The sequence below is a fragment of the Pseudopipra pipra genome, chromosome 18, assembly GCF_036250125.1.
Source record: "Pseudopipra pipra isolate bDixPip1 chromosome 18, bDixPip1.hap1, whole genome shotgun sequence".
NCBI lineage: Eukaryota > Metazoa > Chordata > Aves > Passeriformes > Pipridae > Pseudopipra > Pseudopipra pipra.
In genome coordinates this window covers 376483-395190 of record NC_087566.1, presented here as the reverse complement: position 1 = coordinate 395190, position 18708 = coordinate 376483, and the positions used below count along the sequence as shown (strand labels likewise).

Genomic DNA, 18708 nt, shown 5'->3' with positions numbered 1-18708 from the left:
CTGCAACCAGCCCAGCATGGCACTCAAGAGGGGATGGGGCTCCAGCACACTGCTGGGCATTGCTCAGCACTGTGGAGCTGGAGCCAGTGCAGTGTCTGACACTGGCTGGAGAAGCATCATCTTATAGCACAAAGCTGAAAAATGACATCACAGGACTTGTCAGTGTTGCTTCCCAGGATCCTGGTCACCTTTCAGAGTTCCTTCACTCTCCCTCCCTTTTCCTTCAGTTTTTACTTGGGAAGATGAAGGACAATGGCTAAAACTACTCCTGGAACAGGAGTGCAGAAACAAAAAATGGGGACACTGAACCTATGAGACCTGGGATGGCATCCAAGACCCTATCCCTCCACCACAGAGGCTGTTGGAGAAACTGAAGAGGCTTCCAGGAGACTCAGTTTAATAACTATCCATAGATTAGGAAAAGAGAAGGAAAGGAGTTGAATCCAGGCAATAAAAGTGCAAAAATTGAAGACGATTAAAGCAGAAGGGTTTGTCACAGACATCACATGGTCCTATACACATCTCTTCATGTCAGCACTGAAGAGTATTCAGGGGGAAACCAGCCATGATGCTCATGATGGTGACTCAGCAATGTGAATTTGGGAATTGCCCCAGCCTCCTCTCGGGGCACCTTCTCACTCATGCAGGCAGCAAAGCTGGGGCTGGTGCCTCAGGAAATGGGGCACTGTAAGCTCGCCCCAGTCCCCAGGCTATCCTGGGACAGCAGAGCATCATCCAGGCATGAGCCCGCCCATGGGCTCTGATCACAGCCCCAGCCAGCCAGAGGAGGGCCTGCAAGTGAGCAGCCTATGGATAAATTCAAAAATCCCACATCACGGACACTGATGTGTGTCCTGGCAGGTCACCAGAGGCTCCAACCCAACCATCACGTCAGGACAGCTGTGGCAATGTCTCACTGAATCTTGGGAATCTCCAAGGGTGGAGATACCCCAGCCCCCTTTGATTGTCCCAGGGCCATTCTCCCAGGGAGGAATTTCCTTCAAGGGTCCAACCTGAACCTTCAGTTGGTAGAGGTTTTACCCCATCATACCACCTGAAGGGTTCAATTTCATCATGAAGCTCTCTCAAGGGAGGTTTAGGCTGGATATTAGGAAAAGGTTCTTCCCCTAGAGGGTAGTCGGGCACTGAACAGGCTCCCCACAGCAGTGGGCACATCACCAGAGCACATGAAGCATTTGGACAATGCTCTCAGGGGCAGTGTGGGATCGTTGGGGTATCCTGTGCAGGGCCAAGAGTTGGACTGGATGATCTCTGTGTGTCCCTTCCAACTCAGGATATTCTGTGATTCTGTGATTCTATGATCCTAGTCACTGGCTGTTCTTGGAACCCTTCCTCCAGCCCAGCCCAGCCCACTCCACTTCTCCTGGCCCAATGCGTGCCAGCTCCATGACCACGTTGATATCCTTTGTCCTGGCCTCTCCAGTTTCTTCGCATCGCTCTTGAACTAGGAGACTCACAACTGGACCCTTGCTTCAGGTGTACGTATGTGCCTGTGCCCTTCCCAGCAGCCCCCACTGTGGGCTTTGCCTTATTCTGAGGAACAACAAGCTGATGTTCAACCTGAGGTCCTCTGCTGCCTCCAGGGTCTTTTCAATAGAGTCTTTCCAGTTCAGATAGGTTAGAATCTTCTTCAGGCAATGTCCTGTGACGCCATGGACCACAAAGGACATGGATGAGGCATTGCCATCACCTCAGCATCATGAAGGACTGATGTCTCCTCATGATGCGACTGTGAATCTCTTTTCCAAGCATCCTGCAGACTTTCCTCCCACTGCCACATGTTGGATATCTCTGACTGACAGCTCCCCATGGCAGACACTGGTGAGGGGGCTTTGTTCAGGGGTCCACAAATCAGCAGAGGCTGAAAACCATCCATTGCCCTGCAGCTGAGAGCTTACCAGGAAGATTATACACACTAAACACACTTACTGCTCTGAGCTGCTTTGCACCGCTCTCTTGGACATGCAGAAAACTTCGACCTCAAGAAAAAACAGCTGAACCCAGTCATAACATGGAGAAATCCAGGTGTTCTGCTCCCCTGAGATGGAGCAGGATCCACCTTCCCTGATAGACAGGTAGGGTGTTTTGTGACAATGTGGTGGCCACGGCTGAGGAGAAGCAGTGGGTGAGGCTGGCGAGAGATACTGTGATGGAGCCACCAGCCCTCCGCTCCACCAGCACCTCATCCCTGGAATCAGAGGAGTGCAGGGACTCTTGTGGCCCCTCCCCTCCTCCACCAACACTGTAACACTGATCTTCCCATTTCCTCCCAATTTCCCAAAGCGAAGAAGGAGCCTTTGGGTTGGACAACAGCACGTTTGTTTTGGCTTGGCCAGCGAGCAGTGATAAAAGCCAGCCCGCTGCCAACAATTCATTTCCTATTTCAGGCCCTACCAAAAATAAACTCAGAAGGGAAACTCCAATGAGAACAAAACACGCAGGAGACAGCTCATGGCTCCCAAAGCTGTATAGGAAATTTATCCCTCAGTGTTCACTGGGAAGAGGTACAGCAGTGTTAGGGGGAGTTTCGTGCTGGGGGGGGGGATTATGAGGGGCTTGGGGAACTCCATCAGGGTATAGGGATATAAATATCTATTCAGCTGACACTTCCTGTAGTGGCTCCATGTGGCTACATTACACATGGGGAAATGGCTGTTTCCATCTTTGCCCCCCAAAATGGATGCAGGGGTCCCTGACTGCCTTCCCCAGGACACTCCAGGGACGGCTAGGCTGGGGGCACTGGGATGTCCCCAGGCCACATGGATGAGGTACTTGTGCAGCCACATCCAGCTGGTACAGGGCTCCCCGCTGCCAGGCTGTGCGGATCACGCCACAGACCGGGACCCCAAAGAAGTGCAGCCACTGCAACACCACCATCATTTCCCTTTCATCACTACAGCCATCGGCAACCTCAAGGCCCTGGAGGGCCCCGGTGGCATATGAGTGGCAATAAATAGAAGCCTTTTGCAGGCCATCACCTCCTGCTTGCGTGCCCACCCTCTGCCCACCAGCTCCGCTCCCATGCAGGGAGCATGAAGGAGCCCACAGAGCAACAAGGATGGGCACTGTGCTCCTGTGGGATGCCGGCTCCTGAAGGAAGGAGAAGGCTGTCCCCAGTGCTCTGGGGGTTCCCATGAGTGGCTCTGGGACCCTGTGCCACCAGCCCTAGCATATGTACATATACACCCACACACAAAAATATGTGTGTATATATATTACATGCATATTTTTGTGTGTGGGTATATATATATATTTGTATGCCCTCCTATACATTCTAGGAGCAATTTTTTTTTATATTTCTAGATTTATTTTTATATATAGACATAGACATTCTCCTATATACTCCTGGAGTACATAGTACATATACTTACAAATATATAAGAATATAAGTATGGTTATATACCCTTCTATATTTTTATATATATGTTTATATATTTATATTAATTTCTACTTATTTTTATATACATATGTGCATATATACACACACATACACACACATACAAACACTTACGTACTTATCTATTTATCTAGGCTGGAGGAGCTGAAGGTGAGGATGGAGAGGTCAGGCTGTTCCTGCCCCCAGCCTGCAGCATCCAGGTGCCAGCTCCATCCCCACTGACCACATGGCAGTGCCACCCAGGCACCTCCCAACACCATGCCCACAGACCTGGTCTTTGTGATGTTGAATCCAACAAGTGCTGTGCTGGGCACTTCCCTGAGAATTTGCAGTTCATGGGGCTCCAGCAGGGACTTGCTGGGAAACAGGGCAGCAGGATGCCTGGCAGGGATGTTACCTCCTAGCAGCAGCTCCAGGCTCTGCAAGTGGGACCTGGCACCACTCTAAAGTCATTTTGTCCCCACTGATGGGCACTCGGGGCTACGCAAAGCCACAGTTTATGCTTATCTGCCCTCTGCTGCCATGCATCATATGGGCTTCAAACGGGGGATGGACCCTCAGGTCATTGAGGTCTCCAGGGGACCCTCTGCAGCCTTCAACCCTCCAGCCTGAAGGACAGGGTGCACATGAATGTGCCTTTTGCGGGGCACAGTGCAGTGCACACTGCAGCTGGAGCTCCCCACTCAGCAGGCATCAGGCGTGCAGGCAGCACCTCCCTGGGCTGCCCACCCAGCAACCCCACTTTGGCTCCATTTTAAGACTCTTCCTAACCCCATGGAGTAGTGGAAGCATTTCCATGTGATCCGGAGCACCAATTAATCCCTGGCCGCAATGAGCTGCACAGAGCAAAGGGACTTTAGCACATGGAGACATCACTGGGCAGACCCAAGAGCCTGAGCCTTTATTTCAGCTTCTGAAAGCATCATTTGAGAAAAATCCCTATTTTTGCAGGGGAAAGCACAAGGGCACTCTATCAAACTGCTTTGAGCAGGAGAGGAGGAATAATTAGATGGAAGATAAGCAGAGGCTCCGGCACTGCGGGTACCTCATTCACCTCCAGGCCTGTGCTCCCAGCCACACCGCATCCACTCTTGTTTAGTCTGTGTGGGAGCACAGATCACGGCACAGTGTCATCACTCTGCCCTGGTCTGGATTTCATTAAGAGCTACATGATCGGCCCTGGCTGCTGGCCACACTCCCCCTGCAGAGCTGCACAGGATGCCAGGGCGGGGGTCGGGGGGGCGTGGGGCTAGATGGGTGCCTCATCTGCAGGAGAGGAGTCGCAGCTGCCTTGTTGGAGTTTGGTCACCCTCAGGGCAAGGGAGTGCAGCCTGCAGCTGTGCCCTGCTCAAGTGGTCCTCAGGACCCACGAGTTGGGGTCTCTGCCCCTGGCCAAAGTCAGGCTGCTGACATAGACGGGCATGGATGGCAACTGGGCAGCCCCAGCCAAGGGATGGAAGGGACTGGCTGCAGGCTGCTGCATCCCTGCATCCCATCACAGCCTTCACATCCCTTGCAGCTCACTGCAACTCTTGCATCCCTTGGATCCCTTACATCCCGTAGCACCCCTTACATCCTGTTGCACTCCCTGTATCCCTTGCAGCCTCCTTGCATGCCTTGCATTCTTTATAGCCTACTGCAGCCTTTGCAGCCCTTGCAGGCCACCACATCCTTTACATCCCTTGCATCCTTTGCAGCCCACTGAATCCCTTATATCCCACTACATCCTTTGCATCCCTTGCATCCTTTGCAGCCCACTGAATCCCTTATATCCCACTACATCCTTTGCATCCCTTGCAGTCTGCTGTGTCCGTTGCATCCCATACATCCTCTGCACTCTCTCACCCCTTGCAGCCCATGGCCCCTGCACACAACTCCCAGCCAAGCCCACACACTTCTGTCTCTTCACAGCTCATTCTTGGTTACAAAGCCCCATGCACTGACCTGGGAACACCCACACCAGCCATCTGGGAGCCCCTCCAGCATGTCCCGGGGGAGCAGCTCCTGCCCCTTGCTCAGGCTCTCCAGGCAGGGCTGTTGTCCACAGGGTGGTAAAGACCCATCACTCCACCTCAAACAGACCTGACACCCCTCTCTCTGCAGGTAATGAAGACACGGGATGTTTGTGGGATGCTGAGCCACAACCAACAAGAATTTGCCCTGGCTGAGCATCCATGTCCCATCCCAAGGAAGGTTGTGCAGCCAGGATGTGTGTGTGCAGCACCTCCTCTGAGTTCCCAAGGAGCTCAGCCCAGACAACCAAAGCCTGGACATGTTCTCCAACATGTTGTAACAATGCATGCTCCTCACGGCAGGTCAAGCCGAGCTCTTCCAGCCCAGCAGCCCTTGCTCTCCCGGCTACACCCCCAGCCAAGCCGGGAAGGGAGCACAGAGGCTTTACCCAGCACCACTGAGAGCCAGCAACCACCTCAATCCAGATCTTATTTTAGTTGCAGCTCAGGGGTGAAATTCCCATTCAGATACTCAGCTCCAGAGGCCAGAGCAGGGGAAACACTTTTACTCCACAGTGTTTAAATTGAAATAAATCCAGTGAGCCCGAAGCTGAGGCTTTGGTGGTCCCAGTCATGTGCTCCCCTCACCTGGGGGATGTGGTTGAGGGCCCACACAAGCTTACAATGGCTTGAAAAAGGAGAGGGGAACTGGGGATGGGTATCAAAGCCTCTGTGGTGGGTGACTACGCACCCATTGCAAAGCGGAGTCAGGGGACTGCTCCTGTAGCCCCTTCCCCAGGGCTGCAGGGGGCTGGTACAGCTCTTGGAGGATCCAAAGGGGAGTTGGAGGAGACCTGGGGAAACCATCCAAACCAAGCTAGCTGAGGAGAGACAGATACAGCCCTTAGGGATAGGGGTCCCCCAGACCTAGCCCTGTGGGGGGTTGCTGCTCCAGGAGCACCCTGGCTCCATCCCTCAGCCAGGGACTGACTGGCTTGGATTTGGGCTGAGGGCACCATGGCTCGGGCTGAACTGCTGTCGAGTCATCAGCTCTGGCACGTGCCATAGAGAGCAGAGCCACTGGTGGCATGCTCATCAGCTCCCAGCCCAGGCATCAGATGATCCTGACTTGTCCTTGGCTCCACAGTAAAGGCAGTAAAGCCATGTTTGGTGCAATCAGCACTGCAGTGGCCTCTTTCAGTGACAGCTGGCTGCCCAGTGATACCACTCTCACCAAAGGCTGTGGAGGTGCTCAGGGCTCTGCAGCAGTGATTCAGAGCCGTGGTGACATGGCGGTTCTCCCACAGGGACTCCAAGCTTGGACAGCCATCTCCTGCGGACGGGTGTGCATTCAGGGTTCTCTGGAGGATTATTTCTTGTGGCAGTGTGCCCCAGTGCACTGAGCTCTGTGCACACCTCGCTCCTGTTGCCATCTCTGCTCAACTCAAGATCCAGCAAGGCCCTAAAAATGCTGTTTTCCAGCATTTCTGAGTGTGCAAATGTGCCTGCTGCAGGAAAGGGACATTGAGGCATCCCTTCCCTAAACAATCAGTGGACAATTTTGCAGATCTCTCCATCCTGGGAGATATCTTCCATGCAGGTGAATATAAGAAGCCTGAACCCAACCCCTTGCTTAGGGCCAAGGCAAGTGGCTCCAGTGGGATACTGAAACCTTTGGCCCTCTGGATGACCCTGCTCATCCCACACCAGGTCACAGGCTGCATCCCATGAAGTGTTCTCATTCCTCTTCTTCTGCCCACCCTCTTCTGCACCAGCAGTGTGAGGAAAGCCCCGTGGCTGGTTTGAGGGCTCAGGAAGCAGCAGCAGGACAGGATCAGCCAAAGATTCCTCTGTGCCAAGGTAAGGACCATCCTGCTCTCCTGCTCAGAGCTCCCATGGCCATGAGCATGTGGCCTCATCCTGCCTGGCAGGGCACAGCACTCCATGCACACTGGCCAGAGGCAGCTGGAGCAGGATGATGTGGTGGAACCATGTGCAGGTCCCACTGGGCTCTTCCCCAGCCCCTCTTACTCCACCCAACATCCCCACCAGCATCCTGGCCCAGCAATGATCCCTGTGCAAACCAGGGCTGGGTACCTCATGGAGCACATGCCAGCTCAGTTCCCCTCCCTAGGACCCCCAAAATCCCAGCCTTTGAATCCCCGACCCTGCAGGATGCAGAGGCAGCACCCAGAGCTGCCAGGCTAATGAGGAGCGCATGGGACTCACATCTGGTAGCGATTGAGGCAGCAGTGCTGGGAAGGGAGGAAGCACAGATTTCCTGCAGCACAAAGGAAGGGAGAGGAATGTCCGCGGCAGAGCAGAGGGCCCGGCGTCCCCCCTCCCTCTGCCTTCACAGGGGTGCACAGACACCAGATCGTGCTCACTCCTTTGCTGGCACAGCTGGAGAGTGTCCCTGAGAATGTGTCCCCCTCTCCCCTGGGCTGAACCCCTCGGCTGCCTGGCTGTCCCCCTTTCTACTTGCAGGGGTGACCCCCATGGCCCCTGCCCACCGTCCTGGCCATGCACCACTGGAGCCTCCACGGCCTCTTCCCTCCAGCCTGGTGCCGCTCAGGGTCTGGGGTCGAGACAACCCTCCCCACAGAGAGACACCTCCAGGCTTGAACCCCCTTGAAGAGCCTTGGGAAGGGAGCAAAGCCTAGTGAGTCCATGAGGGCAGTGACATCAAGGCAGGGGCTGCTCTATGCTGTGCCGATGGGGATGTGACTCTTGGAGGGGACAAGGCAGGTGGTATTTAGGTCCTCACCAGTGTGGCCAGCTGTGTGAGGAGAGGCAGCTGGTCTGCTCCTGTTCCAGGTGAAGTTTGGTCACCATACCTGAGCACCCCTGTCTGCCAAAGGGATTTTGGGTTGTGCTGCTGGAGGAATTCCCTGAGGCAGCAAAACTCCGTGACAGCAGATGACAGAGAGGGATATTTAGCAAAAGCTGCCATCAAATCTTCATGGTGAAGGATAGCAAAGTGTTGGGGATGTTTTCATATTGATCCAGGATATTGCCCCAGCCAAAGCTGGGCAGCACAGCTCATAGTTCTGCATCAAAGGACCCTTTTTTCCCTTCCCCAGCAGCTCAGCAGGCTGCAGCACTTGTCCTCTGGCTCCTTCAGCACAGCACAAACTCATGGTGGTTCCTGAGGGTGGGGTTGGGGTAATTTACCTGTTCAACATATGAGGAAGACATTTCATGGGGATGTTGCCCCCAGGCTGGGGGAAGAGCGGGCGGGGCAGCTGATGGGCAGGACAGACCAACATAGCAACTCCTCTGCCCAGAGGCATAGGGATCTGAAGTCAGCCCACCCAAATCCTCTCCAGCACTTGGGATTTGGGGATCCTTGAATGGCAATTTGAGGCAATGACAGGGGAGGTGGGGGGGTAGAAAGAAGGCAATTTCTATTTAAGGATGTTTTTCCATTTGACTGGGGATGCTTCATGTTCTCTCACACATCCATTTCCAGTCCCCTCAAGAGGCAGCACAGCTTCTGTAGGCTTTGAAGTCTTATTAAATCCAATATTTTTAAAGCATTTTTAATCGATTTCAACGGGTCTTTCGTTTTGCTGATTCAAGCCAGAAACTTTTTCCTGTGATTGCTGCCATGAATGCACAGTTCAGCCTGTCCCAGCTCTCATCACCTACACCCCAGCACCCAAAGGGAGAACCACTCGCCGCTCCAGGTCTCGATAACTCCGTGTGTTTTCAGGGATTGGAAGGGATCTGGGCAGCCACGCAGCCTTGACCTTCCCAGGGCACCCACAAACATTGCCCAGCATGGCCCTGGCGATGTGTCCATAGGGAATGTTCCCCAGCTCACAGTCTGGAATGACCTCTGACAGTGAAATCCCACCCGTGCCGGCGATGCCGGCAGTCACCTCATTTTTGGCCGCGGTAAAGTCACCCTGTGCCACCCATTCCAAAGCGGACAAATTCCGTCTGAAACTCTCCTGATAAAGTAATTTAAAACATCTGCAGCTACTTCCAAGCCGAAACAGCGGGACGCTTCGAGATCCCTCCCCGTGCATCACATAGGATGGTCTGTAGAGGAACCGGCTGGAGATCTCCGGCCGGCGGCCAGTACGGGTCGCAGGGCAGGCGGGGGCGGCGGGCCGCTGCTGCCGCCGGGAGAAGCCAAGACCGAGGATGTGCTGGGAGCGGCGGGCGGGAGGGGGCGGGGGATGGGGGCGGGGATGGGGGCGGGGCGAGGGGGCGATCGGGGCGGGGATTGGCGGATTCCGAGGGGCGGGGCGATGGCGGCGCGCGGCGGGTCGGGCTCGCGCACGCGCAGAGGGCAGGCGGAGCGGCCATGGCGCGGCCCGGCGGGTTGGAGGCCGAGCAGGAGCAGCCGCAGCACGTCCTGTCCCGGCAGCAGGAGCGGCACCGCCGGCTCCTGGCTGAGCTGCAGGCGCTCGTCAAGGCGCTGCCCAGGTAAGCCCGGCGCGGCGGGGCGGGGGCTGCTCGCGGCGCCCGCGCTGACCCGGTGTGCTCTCGCAGCCCCTGCCAGCAGCGCCTCTCGTACACGACGCTCTCCGAGCTGGCGCTGGCGCTGCTGGACGGGACGGTGTTCGAGATCGTGCAGGGGCTCCTGGAGATCCAGCACCTCACCGAGAAGAACCTCTACAGCCAACGGCGGCAGCTGCACAGCGAGCACCGCGGTACCCGGGGGCCGGAGGCGATCCCGGAGGGAGATCCCGGGACACGGGAGGAAGGAGGGCGGCGCTGGGGCGGGGGGACACAGCGGGGCGGTCCTGGGGCACGGGGGTACACTGGAAGTCAGCTCGGGAGCAGTGGGGGCAGCACTGCAGGGAGGCGGTGGAGACCCTGCAGTGGGAGACGGGCCTGGGGCATTTGTGAGGTGGGGGATGACACGAGGGGGGCAGGTTGTGGGGGCACTGGGGGGGGGACACGGGGGTCAGGTTCTGGGGATACTGAGGGGTGGTGGGGGTGACAGCTTGGCGAGGCAGGGTGTGGGTGCCTTGCTGGGGGGAGAGCCACGCCGCAAGGGGGGCATGTTATGGGAAGGGCCTTGGGGGAGGTGGGAGTGGCACTGGGGGGGACCTGGCAGCAGCGTGCCCTCTTGAGCCCCCCGTGCCCGTGGCAGGGCTGAAGCAGGAGCTGTTCCACCGACACAAGGAGGCCCAGCAGTGCTGCAGGCCCCACAACCTGCCGCTGCTCCGCGCCGCCCAGCAGCGAGAGATGGAGGTGAGGAAGGGCCGTGGGGGAGATGGAGGGGGGGAAGGCGGATGCAGAGCCGTGTCCCTTCCCGGGGGTCTCACAGCCCTGTTGCTGCAGGAGCACCGCAGCATCTCCAGAGGGTTTGACTGTTCCCACCCTGCAGCCTTGGGAGCCGCCAGCCGTCCTGGCTGGCCTTGCTAGCACAGACCTAGGTTCCCCACCCCATTTTGGAGGTCTCCTCCTCTTGCTCTGCCCTTTGTCCCCCCAGGGCCCAGGCTCTTGCCATCTAGGAGAGCTGCGGTCCAGGTATGATCTGGGAATCATAGAAGTTTGGGAGCCTGCTCCAGAGCTGATGCTCTCCACAGTGCTTTAATGATTCATCACTGTCTGACAGGCTGAAGCCTGTATAGGAAGCAAGTGATAGAAAACATGGAGTAGGTGCATGAGATCTGCCATGATGTCATAGCAAGTCAATAGCAGAGAATACTCAAAATAAAAAAATCGCATTTTTGTTAGTAGCACTGATAAGGAGGAAATACCTCGAGATTCCCAAGTGTAGCAATCGTTTCTGAGAGCATCCCAAGGTATTTGGAAAAGGCACTTGTAGGTCCAGTCCCAAAGGACTTTTTTTTATGTTGGTGATAGCTAGAGGCAAGTAGCCAGTTATGTTAATTGATGGAGAAAAATGGGGGAAGTTATTTTGCTCCATGTTAGGCAGATGAGAATTGTTTAAAGAGAGGCTCTTTCCTGCCTTTGCCCATGATAAGCACCGTGTCAGCACTCACTGTTGAATCCTTTGGTGTTTCCACATTCCTCCTGTCAAGGTGACTAAAGCCAAGCTGTCCCTGTTATTCTGTCTCTGAGTGACTTAGACTTGCAGCAAGTAATAACCTCTACTGCCTGTTTTAAACATTTTCCAATGTTTTTTCACTCATTAAGTCACCCACATATGTCTCATTTTGCCTTGTCTTACATGCTGTGCAACTTCATCCCACTTCCTTTTACCTTCCCTTGCCTGTCTCCTGTTTTCTTCTTCTAGGTGTTAATAGAGTAACTTCTTCCCTTTTTTATGCTCTGACAATTCTGCTGTAGAGCATTTTGGGAACAGATCAGTCATCTCTGTAACATCTGATATGTGTCTAACAGGAACACCTCTGTGGTTAAAGGTGTCCAAGACCAGCTCCCATAAGACAGCTTGGGATCGGACTCCCAGGGAAAGTAATACAAGGTGTAGGTTTTAGATGTTTGGCTTCTCAGTAGAACCTGCGGTGTTTAGAAAAGCTTTGCCCATCATACAGGGTCATCAGTCACCAGAGCTGAAGCAAAACTTGTGTTTAAGCCTCAGTTTTCTTGAAGATTTGGCACTTTTCTATAACCCAGAATCACATGCCAAATCTAAAACAATGTGAGACACTTAAATTTGGGGGTTTTTCAGCCCCAAGGGAAGTCACTCCTCCAGCAGAGTAAGTGGAGGAGAGGATGGTGTGGGCAGCACACTGAGATGGCTGGGAGGAAGGAAGATCTGGGGAACGAGGGATGTGAATCCCTTGTATCTCCTGCAAAGGGCATGAACCCCTGGACTGAAGAAAGTGTCAGGACAGAGCTTGCTTAGGTCCCTCAGCATCCCGTAGCGAAGGAACAGTCACCCCTCTGCTTCTTCTATTGGGGCTTGAGTTGCTTTGAGTTTCCTCCCATTTATTCCAATAAGGTCCTGCCCTGAGTATTTTCTCTGGAGCAGATGGTGTAGGATCATCTTCTGGTGGATCCAAGTCCTGCATCCTCCTTAACAGCAGGTGGTTTTGTGAAACTCTCTCACTGTGACATGCTAATTGCATCCAGGAAAGGTTCCAAGAAGTAGCTCTTGCTCTTCATTAGGTCAGGCCTTTTGCAGAGCCATGGATACATCCATGCTTCAGACACACCTCAGCTCTTTCCCACACTGTTTGTGGTTGAGATCTCTGTCACTCAAATTCTGGATTTTCCCCAGGAATCGTGGCAGCGTGGATGCATTCAGCTTCCCTCCCAGGTCTGTTAAATCACCAGCCAGTGGTGTAGGAGATCCTGGGGTTTGTGACTTCTCCCTTTCTGTGCAGTGAGAATAATTTTACCTCATGGATATTTCCAGCTGAACACATGCCTCTGTTCTCTGTGTTATATAGGGGCAACATTGCATGACTGAAATGTTGAAACCTGAGCCATTTATTTCTTGCAGGAGAATCACGGAATGGTTTGGGTTGGAAGGAGCCTTAAAGATTACCTTGTTCTAACCCCCTGCCATGGGCAGGGACACCTTCCACTAGACCAGGTTGCTCCAAACCCTGTCCAACCTGGCCTTGAACACTTGCAGGGATGGGGCAGCCACAGCTTCTCTGGGCAACCTGGGCCAGGGCCTCCCCACCCTCACAGGGATGAGTTTCTTCCCAATATCCCATCTAACCCTTGTCCTGTCACTCCCCCTTGTCCTGTCTCTCCGTCCCTTGTCCAGAGTCCCTCTCCATCTCTCTTGGAGCTCCTTTAGGCCCTGCAAGGGGCTCTCAGGTCTCCCTGGAGCCTTCTCTTCTCTAGGTGAACCCCCCCAGCTCTCCCAGCCTGGCTCCAGAGCAGAGGGGCTCCAGCCCTCAGAGCATCTCTGTGTCCTCCTCTGGACTTGCTCCAGCAGCTCCACGTCCTTCCTGTGCTGGGCCCCCAGAGCTGGAGGCAGCTCTGCAGGGGGGGTCTCACCTGAGCAGAACAGAGGGGCAGAATCCCCCCCTCACCCTCCTGCTCACCCTAGAAGAATGAGACTGCCATTGTATTTTGATGGAATGTGATGATTCCTGGTTTTCTGTGTGGCTTGCAAGGGAATTCTGCTGCTCAGTGCACCTGGTGAGGGTGTATCACCTTGCCTATGCACACACAAAGGTGTTTATTTGAGCTGGGCTCTGCTCATCTCCTGCAGTCCTCCTGCTCTCTGCTTCCGCTCCCGATTTCCGGAGTGCCTTTGGCATCCACGTTTGCTGGGCTCTATTTCTTCTCTCTGCTGAGGTTTGGGCAGATGTTGGCAAGGCAGGAGGGGCAGTGTCCTTCTGGTTGGAGCTATTCTGGTAAAGTCCTTGTTTGCTAATGTTCTCAGTCTGTCAAAAATAGAGCCCCAGAATTCAGATCCTTTCATGAATAAATAGGATCTGGGTGAGATTTACAGCTCCAGCTCCATGTTAGTGTCCAGGGAGTCTTTGGGAGGCATTTGAGCTGGCACTCTGATGAGCTTCAGTGGCCTGTGTTACTCCTCCAAGTCCCTTTTAGCCTCACTTGAGAGGGGCACACAGTTGTTGGACGAGCTCAGCCATAGCTCAGGCAGTGGCTCGTCAGGAAAAGTCATTTGGACACTGGTTGGTTCCTTGTGCTCTTTCCTCATCTCCAAACACACGGAGAGCAGACTGCTCCCATGACTTCCCTGCATTTTCTCGACTGGGAGCTTTGCAGGTGGAGGTGGTAAGACCTGGGGCTGTGTGGGTTGACCACTGCAGTCACTGGGCTCATTAGGATTCAGGATTGCCCTTGGGTTTCAGTAAAAGCATTAGAAATGAGAAAAAGCCAGGAGGAAAGCAGATGTTCCACTTTTTCCATTGACTGTTGTGTTTTTCAGGCAATGGAGCAACAGATCCGAGAGGAACAGCGAATGATGGATGAGAAGATAGTCCTAGAGCTGGACCAAAAAGTGACTGACCAGCAGAGCACCCTGGAGAAGGCTGGGGTGTCCGGCTTCTACATTACCACCAATCCCCAGGTTGGTGTGCAGGCAGGGCAGGTGAGGTATTTTGACAAGGGCCTGGAGTGACAGGACAAGGGGGAATGGCTTCCCACTGCCAGAGGGCAGGGTTAGATGGGATATTGAGAAGGAATTCTTCCCTGTGAGGGCGGTGAGGCCCTGGCACAGGTTTCCCAGCGAAGCTGTGGCTGCCCCATCCCTGGAAGTGTCCAAGGCCAGGTTGGATGGGGCTTGAAGCAACCTGGTCTAATGGAAGGTGTCCCTGCCCCTGGCAGGGGGATGGAATGAGATGAGTTTTAAGGTCTGTTCTAACCCAAACCATTCCATGATTCTGTTTGACAGTACTCTTGGGTTAATATCTTTAATTTAAAAAAAAAGTTCACTGTTAATGTATTCTGGATCTCTGGGTCAGACAGAACGATCTGACCTTTGCCTCCCAGCTGGTGGGTGATGTGCCCTGGGCAGACCTCTTACCCAGTTTGTAACAAAGGAGCAGAAACCCAGGTACCACTGGGCAGCATTCCCAACTTCCTGCAGTATTTTTCCCAGTGTGAAGGGAAGAAACACTGTGCCAACAGCCTGCATTCCTGTGACTCTCAAATGGGTCTGAATAACACAAAAATAAGTGATTTACGGTTTTTGTATCCAGCTTAACTGTACAAACTGGCTTCAGGAGTCTTTATTAGGCACCTTGTTCCTTCTTGCATGTGACTTGCTGGAGCTGATGATCTCAAACTGTGATTAGAGAATTGTTCCTAGTTTCCCCAGTGCATTCGCTCTCAAAAGGTCTGAGCAATCACCTGAGTTTGTCCCTGTTGTCTTTATGCCACCACAGGAATGAAAAAACTCAAAACTTCCCAAGTCCTGTTGTAAAGCCACACAAGTTAGCAGGGAACGCAGAGACAGGCTGTTCTTAACTCTGTTTTTTCAGCTGATTAAATGTCAGTTAGATAAAGACCTACTGGTGAGAAAAGACAGCTTAAATGAAGCGAAACAAGCATTTTTCTAACACCCACCCACACGATTCCCAATTGTGGAGCCTTGAATAAGCCTCTCATTTTCCCTGTGCTGCTATTCCCCAGCTGTATAATGCAGGCAGCCCTTTCTCGCCCTCCTGCCCTGCTTTTTATTTTGTTTTTGTAAGTAATAACCCTTAGCAGGGTTCCTGTTTGCTGGGTTTGTGTATGTTTGCTTTTAGGATAGCTGCCAAACCCGACCCAGATCTTGGTTTGTGCCTGTGAATGCCACCAAGAAATCCCTGCTGGAATCTGTTCTCCACACGGTTCCCATCAGCTGATGTGTTTCCTTCCAGTCTGTATGAAATGCCTGCTTATGCATTGGATGTATTTTTACAAAAATAGATTTTTATTTTCATAGCATCGTGTCTGCAGGGCTGAGTCACAGCCCTGGGCTTACGAATTAGCAGCTCCACTGTGTTGTCTCTGAGATAAACATAACGAAGAAGGAGCAAATGGTAAAGGAACCATAAGCTGATGTTGGTGACTACAGGAGATGGTGTCTCCACTTGATCTCAGTCATGGAAAAGGGAGTTTTTGATGGGGAATGAAATGCCTGCAGGGAATTTGATGCACCAGCACAGCCATGTGTTGCACCTGGCTTGGACCCCACTTAGAGGGTACCCAAAGCGATCCCTCGTCTTCCCGCCCTTCTGTGCTGGGAAAGGGTCAGGGTGTTGGAGATGCTGCTGAAGGAGGAGGGGAGGAACTTGGAGAACATCCTCTGGGGCATGTGGCTGTGCGGGTGCAAGGGGATGCTACTGCCCCTACTCAGCCTGCAGAACTGGCCAGCCCTCATGGCCCTTACACATTTATCACAGTCAAGAAGAAAGAGCATTTCTGAGTCCTTAAGGAATCTGAAAGCCCTAGGTTTCCTAAGACAGCCACAGTTTGCAGCAGGTCTACTAAAATGTTACTGCTCTATATTCTAGAGAAATGCTTAAACACAATGAAGCCTTTGGTTTCTATTTGCCTGGTTGGTTTTTTTTGTTCCCTTAAAACGTGTAGCTCTTGAGGGGTGAGTATAAGCCAGTCCTTCCTGCTTCCTGTAGCAGGTAATGGGATCATCTTATAGAAATGTCTCTTTCCCTTTGCAGGAGCTGACTCTACAGATGAATTTGCTGGAGCTGATTCGGAAGTTGCAGCAGAAGGAAGCTGAGGCCGAGAAAGCTTTTTACTGAAGGAGCAAATCTGCTATTCACTTTCCAAAGTTTTTCCTCTGACTTTCCTCTAAAGGACAAACTGTCCATGCATTTGCTTTGTATCATGTCAGGAAGAGGCTGTGGGTATAGAAGAACTTGCTGGGGCACTTAGATTAAAGCTGGGGTGAGCAGAGCCCAGCACAGGGGGATTGGGATCCTCAGGCTGCCTCTCTGGTCATCAGAGTTAGGTGTTCGTTGCATCTGGCTCAGTTGGGAGCTGATGAGCATGTTCACCTGCCATGAACATCCTGCAGTGTAGCTAAGGCCATTACTGAGCCAGGGCTGGACCAGCCAAGGCAGCAAACCCAGACCTGCTGTGTGGCAGTGGCCCTGTGTTTAGATGAATAAAACTTGGGAGAAACAACAATTCCAAGGTTTATCTGCTGGAAGATGCTTCTGTGTGTGATTGAAGGAGAAACAGCCTCTTAGACAGGCAGACCCTTCACAGACCCTCCTCCAGGCAGGTACCAGTATCATCTGTATTAAAGGAGGATTTCAGGCCTCACCCAGTGTTACTGGACTAATGTTAGCAGTGTTCCGACTGACTCAGAGAGCAGAGAAGGCTGGAGAGCTTTTGCTTCGTTCCTTTAAACCAGTTTCCAAATGGAGAGAAATAAAATGCTCTGCCCTGCCTTCTGGGGTTGCAGCTTTCTGAATGCCAGTGGTTATGATTAGGTTTGTCCCATCCCCAGTGAGGAGTATGGGGCTCATGGTGTGCTAGATGGAAGCGGGGAAGGAACCTGGAGTGTTTCTGAGACCTTTCAGAGTATTGGAAGAACTTGTGGGGGGAGCTGGTGGTGAAGGAGACAAACATGGAAGATCTGAGCTACAAGGACCAATGAGTCTTTTGGAAATTCAGGACTGAGACCCCTTCTCATTTCCGTCATGGGCGGGTGTTCCCCGTGGGGATGATGCTACCGTGGTTCAGCAGCTGGAGACAAGACCCACTGCTTGTATGGGGTCTCCACCTCCTGAATGAAAATTCTGAGCTGGAAAGTGGACTGGTGTGGGTCCTGCACCACTGCAGGGTACCCACAAACCACCTGGAACTGTTGCCACTGGATCCTCAGATGGGAGCCCTGCACTCCACTGCTGCAATGGTGACGGGCAAGGTGGACAACATTCTCCTCTGGAGACACCTTATTCATCCTGTGGGAATACATGGTACTCACTGGTTCTTGACCAAGTGAAGTCAGCATCTGTGTTCAGATTCGTGGCCAGAGCTGTTAGCAAGGAAATTGCTTCCCGGGGTGAGGATGAGGAAAGCAGGGATGAATGATCACAGGAAAGGATGCCCAGATGCTGGGGGTCATGCTGCCTCCTAGGGTTCCCCCCTTCCTTGACACAAGTGCTCTGGAATCACTGGAGCAGCAGCAGAGCAATGGTGTGGCTGGAGAAGCTTGGATTGGGGTTACTGCCGGTGGGTTCAGCCCCACTGTGCTGCCCTTTGGGGCGAGGACTGGAGCCCACCTTGATCTGGGATTGCTGGTTGCTGCCATCTCTCCAGGGGCAGCCAGTGCTGGGGATCACGGCGGCTGTTCCAGCACTGCCATGACAACAGCAGCTCTCAGGCTTCCTGCTTCCACCATCTGGCTGCGGATGGCTCTGCCAGGCAGCTGATTGGATCCAAGCTGAAATTTTCCATGCCTGTGGTCAGGTTGGGTTTCAGAAGGGCTTTTTGTCGAGGTAGAGAGCTGCAGGGGGTCAGTGGTGGTAACTGTTGGGCAGCATTATCCTAAGGGAGTACAGCACCTGGGATGGCTCATGATCAGGTCAGCAGGGTTTAAGCAGATGAACACTTGCTCAGTCCCCCGAAGCTGGGCAGTACAACACGGAGAATACAGATATTTTTCTAAGCAAGTGCTGTTTTTGTCAGCAGAGGGTGACACCATCCCACTGCAAAGCTGTGGCACTGCCAGTGACACAGGTGAGACCTGGTGAGAGCTACCCAAAGGGGCTGGAAGTGCTGCCCAGGATTACTGGGCTTCAGCTGTCTCAGCTCCTTGGTTCAGTGACCTGTGCAGCCCCCAAGCTCTTGGCCGGTGCCCCAGGAACACATGTTTGGGGGCCCCTTTGCTGGGTTCAGCCACCCACAGAGCTGGACTGTAAGTTCCTGCCCAGGGCTCCATGTGTGCCAGAAGTGACGTGGCAAGGGGATGCACCGGAGGATTGAGTTCCCCGTTCAGGT

General features: G+C 53.4%; 1 protein-coding gene across 1 annotated transcript; it reads left to right on the top strand.

The window, feature by feature from the left end:
• Positions 1-9622: 9622 nt before the first annotated feature.
• On the top strand, positions 9623-17152 carry LOC135423882 (protein DGCR6). The gene is made up of 5 exons (XM_064674537.1): positions 9623-9807; positions 9874-10034; positions 10481-10581; positions 14180-14320; positions 16416-17152. The coding sequence occupies exons 1-5, from the start codon at positions 9686-9688 to the stop codon at positions 16497-16499; spliced, it is 609 nt and encodes a 202-aa protein (XP_064530607.1). The 5' UTR covers positions 9623-9685; the 3' UTR covers positions 16500-17152.
• The last annotated feature ends 1556 nt before the right edge of the window (positions 17153-18708 follow it).